Raw genomic sequence first — 11,858 nt, 5'->3', positions numbered from 1 at the left:
TGGTCCACCAGCCGCTGTGTCGCTGGTAAAGGCTGGTTTGCACCGGCCGGCCTGGAACGGGTGCCCACAGCCAGGCCTGGCTGGGCAGCTGTGCTGTTGGTTCCGTCTGTGCCGGGCAGGCCGTCAGTCACTTCTCCCTCCCGCCAGACTGGATGCTCTCTGGGTTCAAAACCGTGAGCAGACTTTGCACTTGGCTGCTGTGTGCAGAGGCCAGGAGAGCTGTGGCTCTGGGTGTGAGGCCAGTGTGAGCTGGACTTTTGCACAGTACAGTCCTCAGCCCTCACCTCACTCCTCAAGCAAGCCTCCTGACGGTTTCTGTGAAAAAATACTCAGTGTTTTTACTACACTTGTAATTTTCCTGTTTTATATTTGGAAAGAAAACCTTTTTTGACACTCTCAAGACCATTCAGGGAAACTTTTTTTAAAAACGCAGATACTGTTTCAAGCTGGTTCAAAATGCAGATTTATTGAGTGCCGCTTCCTGTCAGGAGAGCAGTGCACGGTCACATCGGTCAGTGCCCGTGCTGTGCCTTAGCTTCACCTGGTGCCAGGACTCAGATGCCTGCAGTGTGCCAGCCATGGCTGCCCTGTTGGGCCCACAGTTAGGCAGGGCCCTGGCGGGCCTCCCTGCTCTGTGATAGGTCAGGGAATGCCCATCCACCTTCAACCGGGGTACTCCCGGGCAGTGTTCTCTGCCCTCGCCGACAGTACTATGGTGTTGGCCAAGGGCGGGGGAGGGTCTGGGGAAGCCCCCTCACGGGATTGGCAGCAGCAGCTCCTTCCTCTCTGGGATCTCATCTGCGGGTGCCATGGGCAGAGTTCCCAGGTGGGGGAGGGGCAGCACCCCTCCCTGCTCCCAGAAGAGGGCTGCGTGCCTGTGGGTAGAACTTAGAGCCATCCCTTCACCCTGCCAGCTGGCTGCCACCCAAGGTGACAGAGTCAAGGCGGAGCCGATTAGAGAGCCTGTCCCTGGCAGGGAAGGCCACCAGCCTTTGTCCCCAAGTCCTGTACTCTGATCATGGACTTGGGCTCCTCCCCACTGGAACTATTCTGTAAAGAGACAAAGCTGTGTGCCACCTTGGTTCCGCTGCCACCAGGAACGCCCTGTGCCCGGTCACGGGTGGCAGCCACGTGGGAGCTCCAGGTGGAGTGGGGAAGGGGCTGCCAGGCTGACCTTGCCATCACTGCCAGGGCCACAGCTGGCACCGGGCTTGTAAAGCTGTAGAACTCTTAATAAATTGAGAATTACTCATTTCAGTTTGTTGCATTTCTTATTTCAGCCTGCCACTGCTTTACCTGGGGATGTTTGTGACATGGTTCTAGAATGTCAGTGACTGTTGTTGGGGTTACAAACAAAAGCCTGATGGCTAGGCAGAGGCAGGAGGATTGCTGAGTTCAAGGCCAGCCTGCTCTACATAATCAAGTTCCAAGCCAGCAAGGGCTACACAGACCCATCGCAAAAAAATAAAGCTGTGGTGTGTTCGGGATCCCTGGCCCTAGCTATAGGGCTTTTTGGTTGTTTTTCTGACTGTCCTGGATCTCGCTCTGTAGCCCAGGCCGGCCTCGAACTCAGAGATCCACCCGCCTCTGCCTCCTGAGTGCTGGGATTAAAGGCGTGTGCCACCATGCCTGGCTAGGCTCTTGTATTTTATATATAGCAGTAACAGAAAAATGTTGCTGACATAGGACTGTCTGGGATTGCAGCCACAGGGCTGGGGCAGTGTGCTGAGGGTGACTTCACCGCCGTCCCTACCTGTCCACAGGCCTGTGCACCTGACGAAGTAACTAGGACACCAGCTGCTTCAGAGGGTGGGGTTGGGGCGCTAACATTCTGTTTCTAGAACAGTGTCCACCACAACAAGCCCCACTGTGGTACATGCCACCCCAGGCTGAGCTGCATGCCTGTTTGACTGTGTGTGCCTGCTGCCCCTGGTTGAGCTGTGTACCCTGTGACCTGTGCTCTGTTGACCTTTGCCGAGCTGTGTGTCTGGACCACAAGGCCCCTCCAAGGGATTTGACCCAAGAGCAACCCTGCTCAAGCTGTCGCATGACCTTCTGAGGAAGATACTCACACAGGAGATCCCTGTGGTCCTATCAGGAAGAAGAAAGCGATTCACCTTGAAAGAGAATCTGATCATTTCTTTCATAGTCGCCAAGGAAGCTTAGAGCCAAATTTGTGGTCCTTTCCTGTATGTCGGACTTCACGGTAATTTGAGGGTTTTTTTTCCCCCTCCCTTCTTTCCAAAGACAGGGTTTCTCTGTGTATCCCTGGCTACCCTGGGATTCATTCTGTAGACCAGGCTGGCCTCAAACTCAGCCTGTCTCTGCCCCCAAGTGCTGGGATTAAATGTGTTCACCATCACTGCCTGGTGATTTATGAGTCTTTATGACCTCAGGCCTACTGGATCTTTTTCTCCCCCTTGGACCCTCTTTACTTACAAGTGGGACCAGAGAAAGATGGTGAATGATTGGAGGTGTAGGATGCCTGCGATGACCCGTCTCCAGTTCCAGTTTGGAGCCCCAGGATGTAAGGTCAGACAGATCCTTGGGGTCACTAGCTTAGCTTGGAACCATTTTCTCTGGTTTGTAAATATAATAAGTGTTAGAAGTTCTAGAAAAACATGATTCAGACCTGGCAGCCAGCTCCATCAGCCTCAGACTGGAGATCAGTTTGCAAAGCACTTGAACACACAGAAGTCTGATTGCCCCAACAGCACGCATTGTTCTTGTGTCCTATAAATGCTGAGTGTGGGGATGAGAGACCCCCAGCCACCTCTGTTGAGGCTGTAAGTTGAGTGGTGATCTCTGGAACCTGGAGCGTGTGGCAAGGAGGTGACAGTCCTCACCAGCTCAAACCCTAGAAGTCTGGAAACTGCCAACTGTAACCGGGACAAATGGTCACAGATGTGGTGCCTGGTGTAAACCCCTGGTGAGGACCTGGGGAGAGCACAGGGCTTCCAGGCTGGAATAGCAGTGGCCTCCGTTAGGGAGGCCTTGGGGGTGGGAGGGCGATGGCCCGTGCTGTCGCCATCGACAGGAAGACTGGTGCGTGAGACAGCCACCAGCTGTACTAGCAAGGCTCTGTGTGTCCCCAGGTTCTAGTGACAACTGCGGCCTCCTGCACAGTGCCAGGATCTCTGTGTATGTGCATCTCTGGGGAAATGAAAAGCTGGCGCAGGCCCTCACCAGGTCACTGGTGACAACAGTCAGGGGTTTATTGCCAGGGGAACTAAACACAGGGACCAGACAGGGCAAAGGTGTCAGCTCCCTCCCACAGCCCCGGACCTTGGCCCATGGTTGGTAGCCTTCCCAGGGCACTGGGCAGGCAGCTGGAGGGAAGCTGGGCACTTACCCAGTCCAGCGGCTGTCTCTATTGGCGGCCTGGATATCCCCCCACCCCAACCATTCCCCCTCAGGCCCGAGAAACACAAATTTATTCAAACTGTCGGGGGCAGGCAAGTCTGGGCTGTTCCACCTGAGGGCCCACAGGAATTCCTGAGCCCCCAGAAAAGTGGGCTGTGGCTTCTGGGTTTTTTTTTTTTTTTTTTTTTTTTTTTTTTTAAGCTTCTTACTGAGCTGAAAGGCCCCAGCTTTGGGAGGGCTGAAATCTACCCGTGAAGTTGGGTGATAGCAGCCACACTAGTGAAGGCAGCCAGGCCAGGAGAACGGAAATCAGGAAGTGGAGGGTGGCTGCGGAGTCCGGCTGGGAATGGAGACTCAGCGAGGCAGCACCTGAGCCAGGGCTGCCCCAGGCACAGCCGAAGCACCCCGCCACCTGCTGCCAGGCTCCCACACAAAGCCGTTTCTTGGGGCTCCGAGCATGGATGTCCTAGCACCAGGCCCCCAGAGGATGACAGCCCAGCCCACCTGCTCTCCCGTGAGGGCCACATCCCCCCTGTCCCCAAAAGCCAACAGAGGACCCTCTTTCTGTTCACTTACAGCCTCAGACTTGAGAGTTCAGAGGCAGGGAGGCTCCTGGCCTTCTCCCAGTGTGCCGACTAGACTTATAAAGAGAACAGAATATTCACACCTCCCAGATGTTCACTGCATTGTGGCTCAGGCCTGCTGGGTCCCGGCTGCTCTGGGCAGTTCCTACCTACGATAAATAGACTCAAATCCAGATGAACTATCCCACGGAGCCAAGGCCTCTGCGGCTGGTGAAGGCTGGGGCCTTGGGGATACGGCCTTGGGCTCCAGGTGCAGCCATTGGACGACTCTGAGGCCCCTTGACCACAGATGGTTACACGAGGCCCAGGCATGACCAGCAGCCATCCTGCTGAACACCTCAGAGGGCCTAGTAGTTCACGAGTTGAGCTGGGTAGACACCATCCTTCTTGTTGAGCTGCAGGGGTCAAAGATGAGGGGTCAGTAGCTGAAGCCAGAAGCACACGTACCATCCAGGTGCAGACATTTCACCCCTGTGCACGCTCACTCACACACACACACACATGCTCTCCTCCCAAACCCGGTACTGATGCCTGGCACCTGGTTGTCTGGCCTGGGGGCTATGCTGGGTTTCTGGGCCAAGGGTGGCTTCTTGGTGGCCGAACTTCGGGGAGCTGGGCTGGGTCTGCTGGGTTCTTCCTCACCGGGCGTCCCCATCACCCCGGCCAGTACATAGTGCTGTTTGCGCAGCTCCCCCAGCCGCACACGCTCCGCCTCCAGCGTCTTCTCCAGCTCCAAGACCCGCACCTGCAGGCCACAAAGCCAGCTCAGCGCTGCCCGTGAGTCCCGGGCCTTTTCTAGAGCTCCTCGTAAGAGGGAGCCTGGCAGCTGGGGCACGAGGTGCTCACCTGTGTCTCCATCTCCTGCTTCTTCAGCTTGATGAGGGACAGGCCGGAGAAATCCATGGTGTCTGTGGTCGGGGGGGGGGGGGGGGGGGAGTCAGCTGAGTGAGCTCCTCCACCCGCTCTGGGAAGCCCCTTGGGTCCCCAAGCACTCACCTCTGTCCTCGATCTGCTCCTGGCCCGACTTGGTGGAGGCCACCACGTTGGCGGCCCTCTCGTTGACAGTGCGGGAACATTCCTGCAGCCGGCTCAGGTGGGGGCTGTGCTTGTCGGCTTTCACCTGCAGGGGGCAGAGTGGGCACGGCTGTGTGGGCCATGGGCAGCCAGTGCGGGCCTCAAGGCCGGGCCTGACCCAAAGCCTGGAGTGGGGACAGCAGGACAGCCTCCCTCACCTTTGAGGCTGCCACCAGCTGGGCCGTGCTGGCTGCAATCTCGTGTGAGCAGACGATGAGTTCCTCGTATTTGCCCATGTGAAGCACCACCTTGTCAGCCGACTCCCTGAGGGAGGGATGCGGGCCAGTCAGAGTCTGGGTCTCTGCACCATGAACACCAGGGCAACCCCAAACACCAGACCTTAGTGCCTGGCCCACCCCACCCCCACCTGGGCTGACATACACCAACTGTGTGGCTCCCCAGCCCACTGCCTTAGAGGCAGAGATGAGGCCTTCGGTCCACCGTGAATTCTTGGCATAAAATTCCTGCTGCGTGGCTGCCCCCTAGTGGTGAAATGGAAGGACAGGAGCGGATCAAGGACGTTTCAGGTAGGAAAGGGTGCCCAGAGGGTATCCCCTGAAACACAAGGCATGTCCCTGAAGCCTCCCTGAGGTGGGGGGGTGTTTAGCTGTGGCAACAGACACTGTATGGTGGGGGGCTTCATGCACAAAGGGGTCAGGGCGTCTGAGGTTACGTCTCTTGCTGACCCAGCCAGGGGGACTGCCAGACCATAGCCTGTCCTGCTCACCCTGCCGCTCTCCACGATTTCCTTCTGTAGGCTGGTGGAGGTCATCACGAGGAGCCGGATGGCCTGCCAAGACCAAGATGTGGCTTTCCAGGTGGTCCCAACACAGAGCCTGCCCTGGGGTCGCCCGCCCGCCCACCCACCGCACTCACCTTCATCAGGTCTGTGCAGGAGTTGAGGATCCTGAGGAGGGGCAGGGAAGAAAGCAGACAACTCTGCAGGGTGGCCTTGTGACATCATGCAAGGCTCAGCCACAGCAGGGCAGGGGACATGTGCAGCCTCGTGCTCAGTCCCCTTTCTGGACAGCTCAACAGTCAGGGAGGTAGAACACCCCACGGACCGGAGGAAGTTGCTTTAAACTGGGGCTTTGGGGATGGAAGCGGTACTTACCTCTCATTGACCTCCAGTTTCACTCCGGAGCTCTCATGGCGGGCCTGGTTCATCATGTCCTATCCCCAGGGACAGAGCATGAGCCAGCGGATTGCAAGAACATACTGTCTATCCCAGCTCAGATGCAGCCTCCAGCCCTTTCAGTTCCTGCAGGAACTGGGGGAGTCCTGATGCTCAGTCCTCACCTCAATCCTCCGCACAGCATCCTCAATGGCTGCAGAGGTGGCGGCCATCTCCTTGTCAACCATGGCCCCTAGCTCCTCTTGCCGCACATCCAGGCTCTTCGGCTTCAGATCCTGGGATGGTAAGAGTCAGACAGGTAGACTGAACCTCATCAAGGCCCAGGGAAAGATGTTCAGGGAACAGCAGCCTAGGAGGTGGCGGTGTGTGCAGGTCCACGGTTTACTGAAGCTGCAGGCTGTGAGCATGCGCGCCTCCCTAGCCTAGCTCATGGCCCGAACAGAGAGGTGAGCCCCGCTTCAGCCAGCACTCTGCCTGGCTGCACACCTCACCTGGCCCAGCTGAAGAATCCCCTGCAGGGGGGCCCGCAGCAGGCTGGGCTGGGCCCTCGGTAGCACTGTCCGGTCCTGCAGCTGTCCCATGAGCTCTAGAGCCCGGGCTCCACATTCTCTGCAAGTGTCAATCAGGCCTGTTGGGGTTGAGGGAAGGTCTGTGAGGGGAGCCTTTGCTTTAGGTCCTGGATAAGGTCCCCACATACCCTGGCCCACGACCTGACGCCCGGACTTGTCCCCCCACACTGTGAAGACCCCTGTGGGAGACAGGAGGAAGCAGCCAGGCCCTGCCACCAGGATCGACTTACGGTCAGCAGGGTCGGTGGGGGCCAGGTGGGAGGTGGCACCGCCATTGATGATGGTGTCCGCGGCCAGGTGGGAGAATCGGGTCAACGCTGCCACCAGGACAGAAGCATCTGCAGGGGTGAGGCCAAGGGTGTGGGGGAGCATCAAGGGCCAAGGCTCCAGCACCCCAGTATATGGATGAGGACAGAGGGGGTGCTCGGAGGCAACAGGTCATTTACCAAGTCAGGGTGACCCCAGGCCCCTTGCTCCCTCTATTTCCTGCCGAGTTAGCAGGCAACAGGTTTCCTGGAGAGGTGCCTGTCACCCCGAGAACCCCGCACCAGGCAGCCCTAGCTTCAGGAACCTACAGAGACTCCTTCTGTACTCACCCTCGGAGGAAGTCAGGTACTGGGTGTGGCTCTTCTCCAGGGCGCTCACCGTGTCCAGGGCTGCCTGGGCCCGGCTCACCAGGTAGTCTGCAAGTACAGGGAAGAAGTGTGAGGCCTCAGTCCCTGCCACCTGCTTCTCAAGGGTGGGGGCCGGGAGCAAGCTTCCCCGATGGATGGGCGGCTCTCTGCCCTGGAGGGCACATACCTGGAGAGCTCGTGCAGCGCAGGTGCAGAGGGTCATCCAGCTTGCTCACCGCATCCCGCACAATGGCCTCGGCCTCGGCGGCAGCGCTCCGCAACACTGCGAACTGCTCATCCAGCAGCTTCTGCCGCAGACCCTGCTCCTGAGCCTCCTGGTGACAAGGACACAGGACCTTCGGACCCTGCAGGGCCCGGGGCGAGCTCCAAGGATCGACAGTGGGCGGGCAGCTGGTCAAGGCTCGCCGACTCCCTGCGTGGAAGGCTGCCCTAGCCCAGCTGGGGTAGAGATTCCTAGACTGTGCCCTCCCCTCCCCCAGGGCTTGTGGTAGGGGTGGGGGCACACAGCTCAGGACCGGAACAGACTTATCTCAAAGGGTCACTGAGCACACAGCAAGATGTTCAATGGGCTGGCAAAACGGCCCAGCAGGTAAAGGGGTCTGCCACCAAGCCTGACAGCCCGAGTTCAATCCCTGGGACCCAGAAGATGGAAGGAAAGAACTGACTGCTGCAAGCTGTCCTCTGACCTCCACCCTAACAAAATAAATGCAACTGTCTTCTTAAAAAAAAAAAAAAGAAAAGAAAAAAAAAGGGAAAAGGCTATTCAGTATCTTAGACAACTAGAAAATGCAAATCAAAATCCTGTGGGTGGCAGGACACACCCAGTACTCACAAGGCTGAGACAGGAGGACTACCCTGAATTTGAGGCTAGCCTGGATTACATCTAGAGAGACCCTGTCTCAGAACAGTAAGCAAGCGCTTGGTACCCATGCGGCTGGTTAAAGACAGTAAACAAGGGAGGCAAGGGTGTGGGGACGTGGAAGCTGGTTCTTGTGCCTGGGCTTTAGGGGGAGGTGAGAGTCTCCGCAACGGAAGGAAGGAAGCCAGGCTCTGAGCAGTGAGAATCCTCCCTCCCTCACACCAAGCGCTGTGCCCGGCATGGGGAACGGGCTCGCGGAGGCCGCACCTTTTCGGCCAGCCGCCCCTGCAGCTCGTCCTTCTCCCGGGAGCTGCGCTGCTGCTCCTGGCTGAGGGCGGCTTCCTTCTCCCGCACCATGCTCTGGGCAGCCAGCAGCTCTGCTTCCCGCTGCCGCACGGCTCCGCTCAGCGCATCCTTTTCCGCACTCAGGGTGTCCAGCTGGGAGCTCAGCTCCGACCCGTTCTGTGAACATGAATGTCAACAGCCATGCCAACCCCGCCAGGCCTACCCCATGTTTACAGCCCATGCCTTATTATCACACCACTCCCAAGACTGAGAGCTTCCTGAGGGCCAAGGATGCACCCGGCCTGCTTGAGGGCCCACCGCCACATGACTATGGCCCAATTCACAGGAAAGAGGACCGGCGTGTCCTGGCCTGAGCCCAGCGCTCGCGGCTAGCAGGCACCTGCTCTGTGCGGCTCAGGGCCTCCTGTGCGTGGGCCAGCTCTCCGGCTCGGGCTGCCAGCTCCCTCTTGAGCTTCTCCAGCTGGTCACTCTGCTCCTCCATCTAGGGAAGGACAGCGTGTCAGTAGGGCAGCGGGGCTGGGATGCTGTGGGGCTGGGATGCTGCGGGGCTGGGATGACGTGGCGCCAGGCGGGCACACTCCACACACCTTCATCTCCGACTCTCGCCTCACTTGTTCCATCTGGAAGGCCAGCTGCTCCTTCACCCGGGCCACCTCTTCCTGGCTCTGCTGCGTCACCGTCAGCTGCTTGGCTGTGTCTGCGTTCTGGAAGGCAGGGGACGGGTGCTGATTCTGGACCCTGACCCACACTCTCCCCACCCCCAGGCTGGCACCCACCTTCCTGAGCAGCTCTGCATGCGTGTTGATGAGTTCATTGTGTTTCTCCTTCAGCTTGCTGTAGCGTGCCTCCGTGGCACTGGCTTTCCCTGCAGAGAGGCGAGGCCGAGTGAGATGGGCAGGCAGGACAGAACCTACCCTCCCGCTGCCGGGTACCACCGAGGAGGTACCCACTCTCCGCCTCTTCTCGCAGGCCCTGGTTCCGGGCGCCCTCCAGCTGCATGGCCTTCAGCTGGGCCAGCTCATGGCGCAGCTGCTCGTTGTCCACCATGGCCTTCTGCTTCTGCTTCCGCTGCTCCTCCAGCTCTGCCTCCAGGGCATTGACCTGGCCCTTCAGCTGGGAGATGTACCGCTGGGCCTGCAGGGCAGGAAGGAGAGTATGGAGCCCAGGCCCACCCATGTGGGGACCACCCTTGGTCACATCCCCTCACCTCCATCTTGATCTTCTCCAGCTCAGCACGGAGGCTCTCCACCTCTCTCTTCAAGTTCTCAATCTGGAGGTCCCTGGGGACAGAGGGCATGGGGCTAAGTTCATCAACTGAAAGGTCACGGGGTCTTGGATCTCACTAGCGGCCCCTCAGGATTTTCATGACTCTAGTTCCCACCTATGGCTTTTCCAGTCAGAAGGCTCTTTCCGGCCTCCCGCCCCAGTCAGCACCCGGGGAACTCACCTGTCATCTTTCACGGAGCCATTGGGAGGTCCAAAGGTCTGATCGAAGAGGTCAGCCACCACCTGCCATAGCAGAGAAAACGGACCTCTGCCCCACACTCTTGTGCCCTCCATGGTGGAGGAGGCCCAGTGGAGGAGCAAACCCTACGCTTTGCCCAGCTTGTGCCGGAGACCCTTCTTCATGGGGTGAGACAGTGGGACACGGGGAGACTGGGATAGAGCTTACCACGGGCTCCCCGGCAGGGGGCCCACTGCTAATCTCAATGAGGTTCTCAGGCTCCTCATCTTCCGGGGCCTCCTCCGGGATCACCACCACAGGCTTGATGTGCTCAGCCAGGGCTGAGGCCCGCAGGAAATTGGGGGGTCCCTGTAGGGACAGCAGGTAGGAGATGCTCAGCCATCTCCACAAGCCTTTCGGGGACTCAGCCAGAGCCCGGAAGGAGCCGGGGCTGTTGAGTGTGGGGAGGGGAGGATGGGCACCTCGGGCAGTCTTGGGATCTGGATGAGCCGCTTGAAGTAGAGCATGTCCGAGGCTCGGCGGAAGAAGTTTTTGAGGCTGCAATGGAGCGGGGAGACAGGTCACAGGGGAGCCATCAGCCCTTTCCAGCCATGCTGTAGTCTAGCCCCCTTGGGCCGGTACCTGTGAAACTGTTCGTGGAACCGGTCCCTGTGGCCTTGCAGGGTGTCCGCTGGGAGACCTGAGAAGCACAAGGGAACAGGAACCCCCCACGCTGTTCTGAGGCAAGCTTTTCTTCCCTGCCCCTCGAGATTCCAGACCCACGGGAGAAGAGTGGGTCACCGTGGCCTCCCCAGTCCACCCTAATTGGGAAGGTGACTCCATGGGTCCCTTGAGCTCTAACGTTGAATCAGAGAAGGCGACAGCCACCTCTCCTATGCCCCGGAGCAGCGCATGGGACCTGAGGACCTTTGCTAACACTATAGTGAGACCTTTTTACTCCTGCCCCCCAGAAAACATGGTGAGCCATTCAGGAGCAAGGGAGGGGCCACTGTCCTCTTCCCGTGACACCAGACGTGCAGAGAGCCGGGAAATCATAAAACTACATGCACGGTCTCTCTCTTTGCAAAGCGGTGGTTTTCATGAAGCACATTATTCCTGGTGTTAACAGGATGGATTTCAGTGACCCAACAGAGGCTCATCCCAGCCCTTCCTTTCTGTAACACGGAGGGATGCAGGGCCTCATTTGCCCCACCCAGGCTGGACAACTCACAGGAGTGCAGCTTGAACATGAGCTTCACCGTGTAGTGGTACAGGTGGCTGCAGTCCTGGATGACCTGGATGAGGGGCGCCAAGCGGCACTGGCCGGAGGACATCTGGGACACGGCAATGGCTGTGTTGAGCTGCCGGAAGACTGAGAAGAAGAGCAGGCGGGAGTGAGCATGAGCAGAGGCGGATGGACCCCCGGCCACCTGAGTGACAGCTCAGGCTGTCTGTGGTGGCTCTGGAATCAATGAGTGACCCCCCACGCTGCTGTCAAAACCATGGTGAGGATTTGAAGGTGGCCGGGACTCCAATCTGGGCCTTGAACAGCATGCCCTAGCCTGGGACGGGAGCCCCTGTGCTGGTGGCTGCCAGGGCTGAGGACACACCCCCAGGAATGAGGTCAAGCAGTACAGCAAGGCTCTCAATGCGCTCCAGTTCAGTAAGGGTTTTCTAGAACCTTCCACCAGGGTGGGCCTGACAAGGTGCTGAAGGACAGAAGTGACCGCTCCACACACAAGGACCTCAAACTTACACTGAACCTTAGGGAACGGGGACACTTAGGATTGTCACCAAAGGCCAGAGAGACAGCTCAGTGGGAAATGATGGCCACTAATCTGAGGACCTATATGGTCGGAGAGCACTGACTCCGTAAGTTGTCCTCTGAC

At 58.6% G+C, this 11,858-nt stretch overlaps 1 protein-coding gene across 1 annotated transcript in view; it reads right to left on the bottom strand.

Annotated features, from left to right (window-relative positions):
* Positions 1-4,188: 4,188 nt before the first annotated feature.
* The window catches only part of Hip1r (huntingtin interacting protein 1 related), a 29,218-nt gene continuing 21,548 nt past the window's right edge, over positions 4,189-11,858 (bottom strand). The window contains exons 8-32 of the mRNA XM_059249091.1: positions 11,201-11,341; positions 10,612-10,669; positions 10,452-10,527; positions 10,198-10,338; positions 9,973-10,034; positions 9,733-9,805; positions 9,476-9,659; positions 9,302-9,390; positions 9,113-9,229; positions 8,905-9,006; positions 8,487-8,681; positions 7,527-7,674; positions 7,322-7,408; positions 6,956-7,063; positions 6,648-6,784; positions 6,321-6,431; positions 6,136-6,194; positions 5,898-5,928; positions 5,749-5,811; positions 5,403-5,503; positions 5,180-5,285; positions 4,944-5,067; positions 4,794-4,855; positions 4,486-4,692; positions 4,189-4,342 (exon numbers count right to left, since the gene is read on the bottom strand). Of these exons, the coding sequence (XP_059105074.1) occupies positions 4,295-4,342; positions 4,486-4,692; positions 4,794-4,855; positions 4,944-5,067; positions 5,180-5,285; positions 5,403-5,503; positions 5,749-5,811; positions 5,898-5,928; positions 6,136-6,194; positions 6,321-6,431; positions 6,648-6,784; positions 6,956-7,063; positions 7,322-7,408; positions 7,527-7,674; positions 8,487-8,681; positions 8,905-9,006; positions 9,113-9,229; positions 9,302-9,390; positions 9,476-9,659; positions 9,733-9,805; positions 9,973-10,034; positions 10,198-10,338; positions 10,452-10,527; positions 10,612-10,669; positions 11,201-11,341 (2,630 nt within the window). The 3' untranslated portion in view covers positions 4,189-4,294. The remainder of the gene's footprint in view (positions 4,343-4,485; positions 4,693-4,793; positions 4,856-4,943; positions 5,068-5,179; positions 5,286-5,402; positions 5,504-5,748; positions 5,812-5,897; positions 5,929-6,135; positions 6,195-6,320; positions 6,432-6,647; positions 6,785-6,955; positions 7,064-7,321; positions 7,409-7,526; positions 7,675-8,486; positions 8,682-8,904; positions 9,007-9,112; positions 9,230-9,301; positions 9,391-9,475; positions 9,660-9,732; positions 9,806-9,972; positions 10,035-10,197; positions 10,339-10,451; positions 10,528-10,611; positions 10,670-11,200; positions 11,342-11,858) is intronic.

Source organism: Peromyscus eremicus, chromosome 23 (assembly GCF_949786415.1).
Source record: "Peromyscus eremicus chromosome 23, PerEre_H2_v1, whole genome shotgun sequence".
In the NCBI taxonomy this organism is placed as follows: domain Eukaryota; kingdom Metazoa; phylum Chordata; class Mammalia; order Rodentia; family Cricetidae; genus Peromyscus; species Peromyscus eremicus.
The sequence above is the reverse complement of the archived record's forward strand: the minus strand, read 5'-3'. Positions and strand labels throughout refer to the sequence as shown.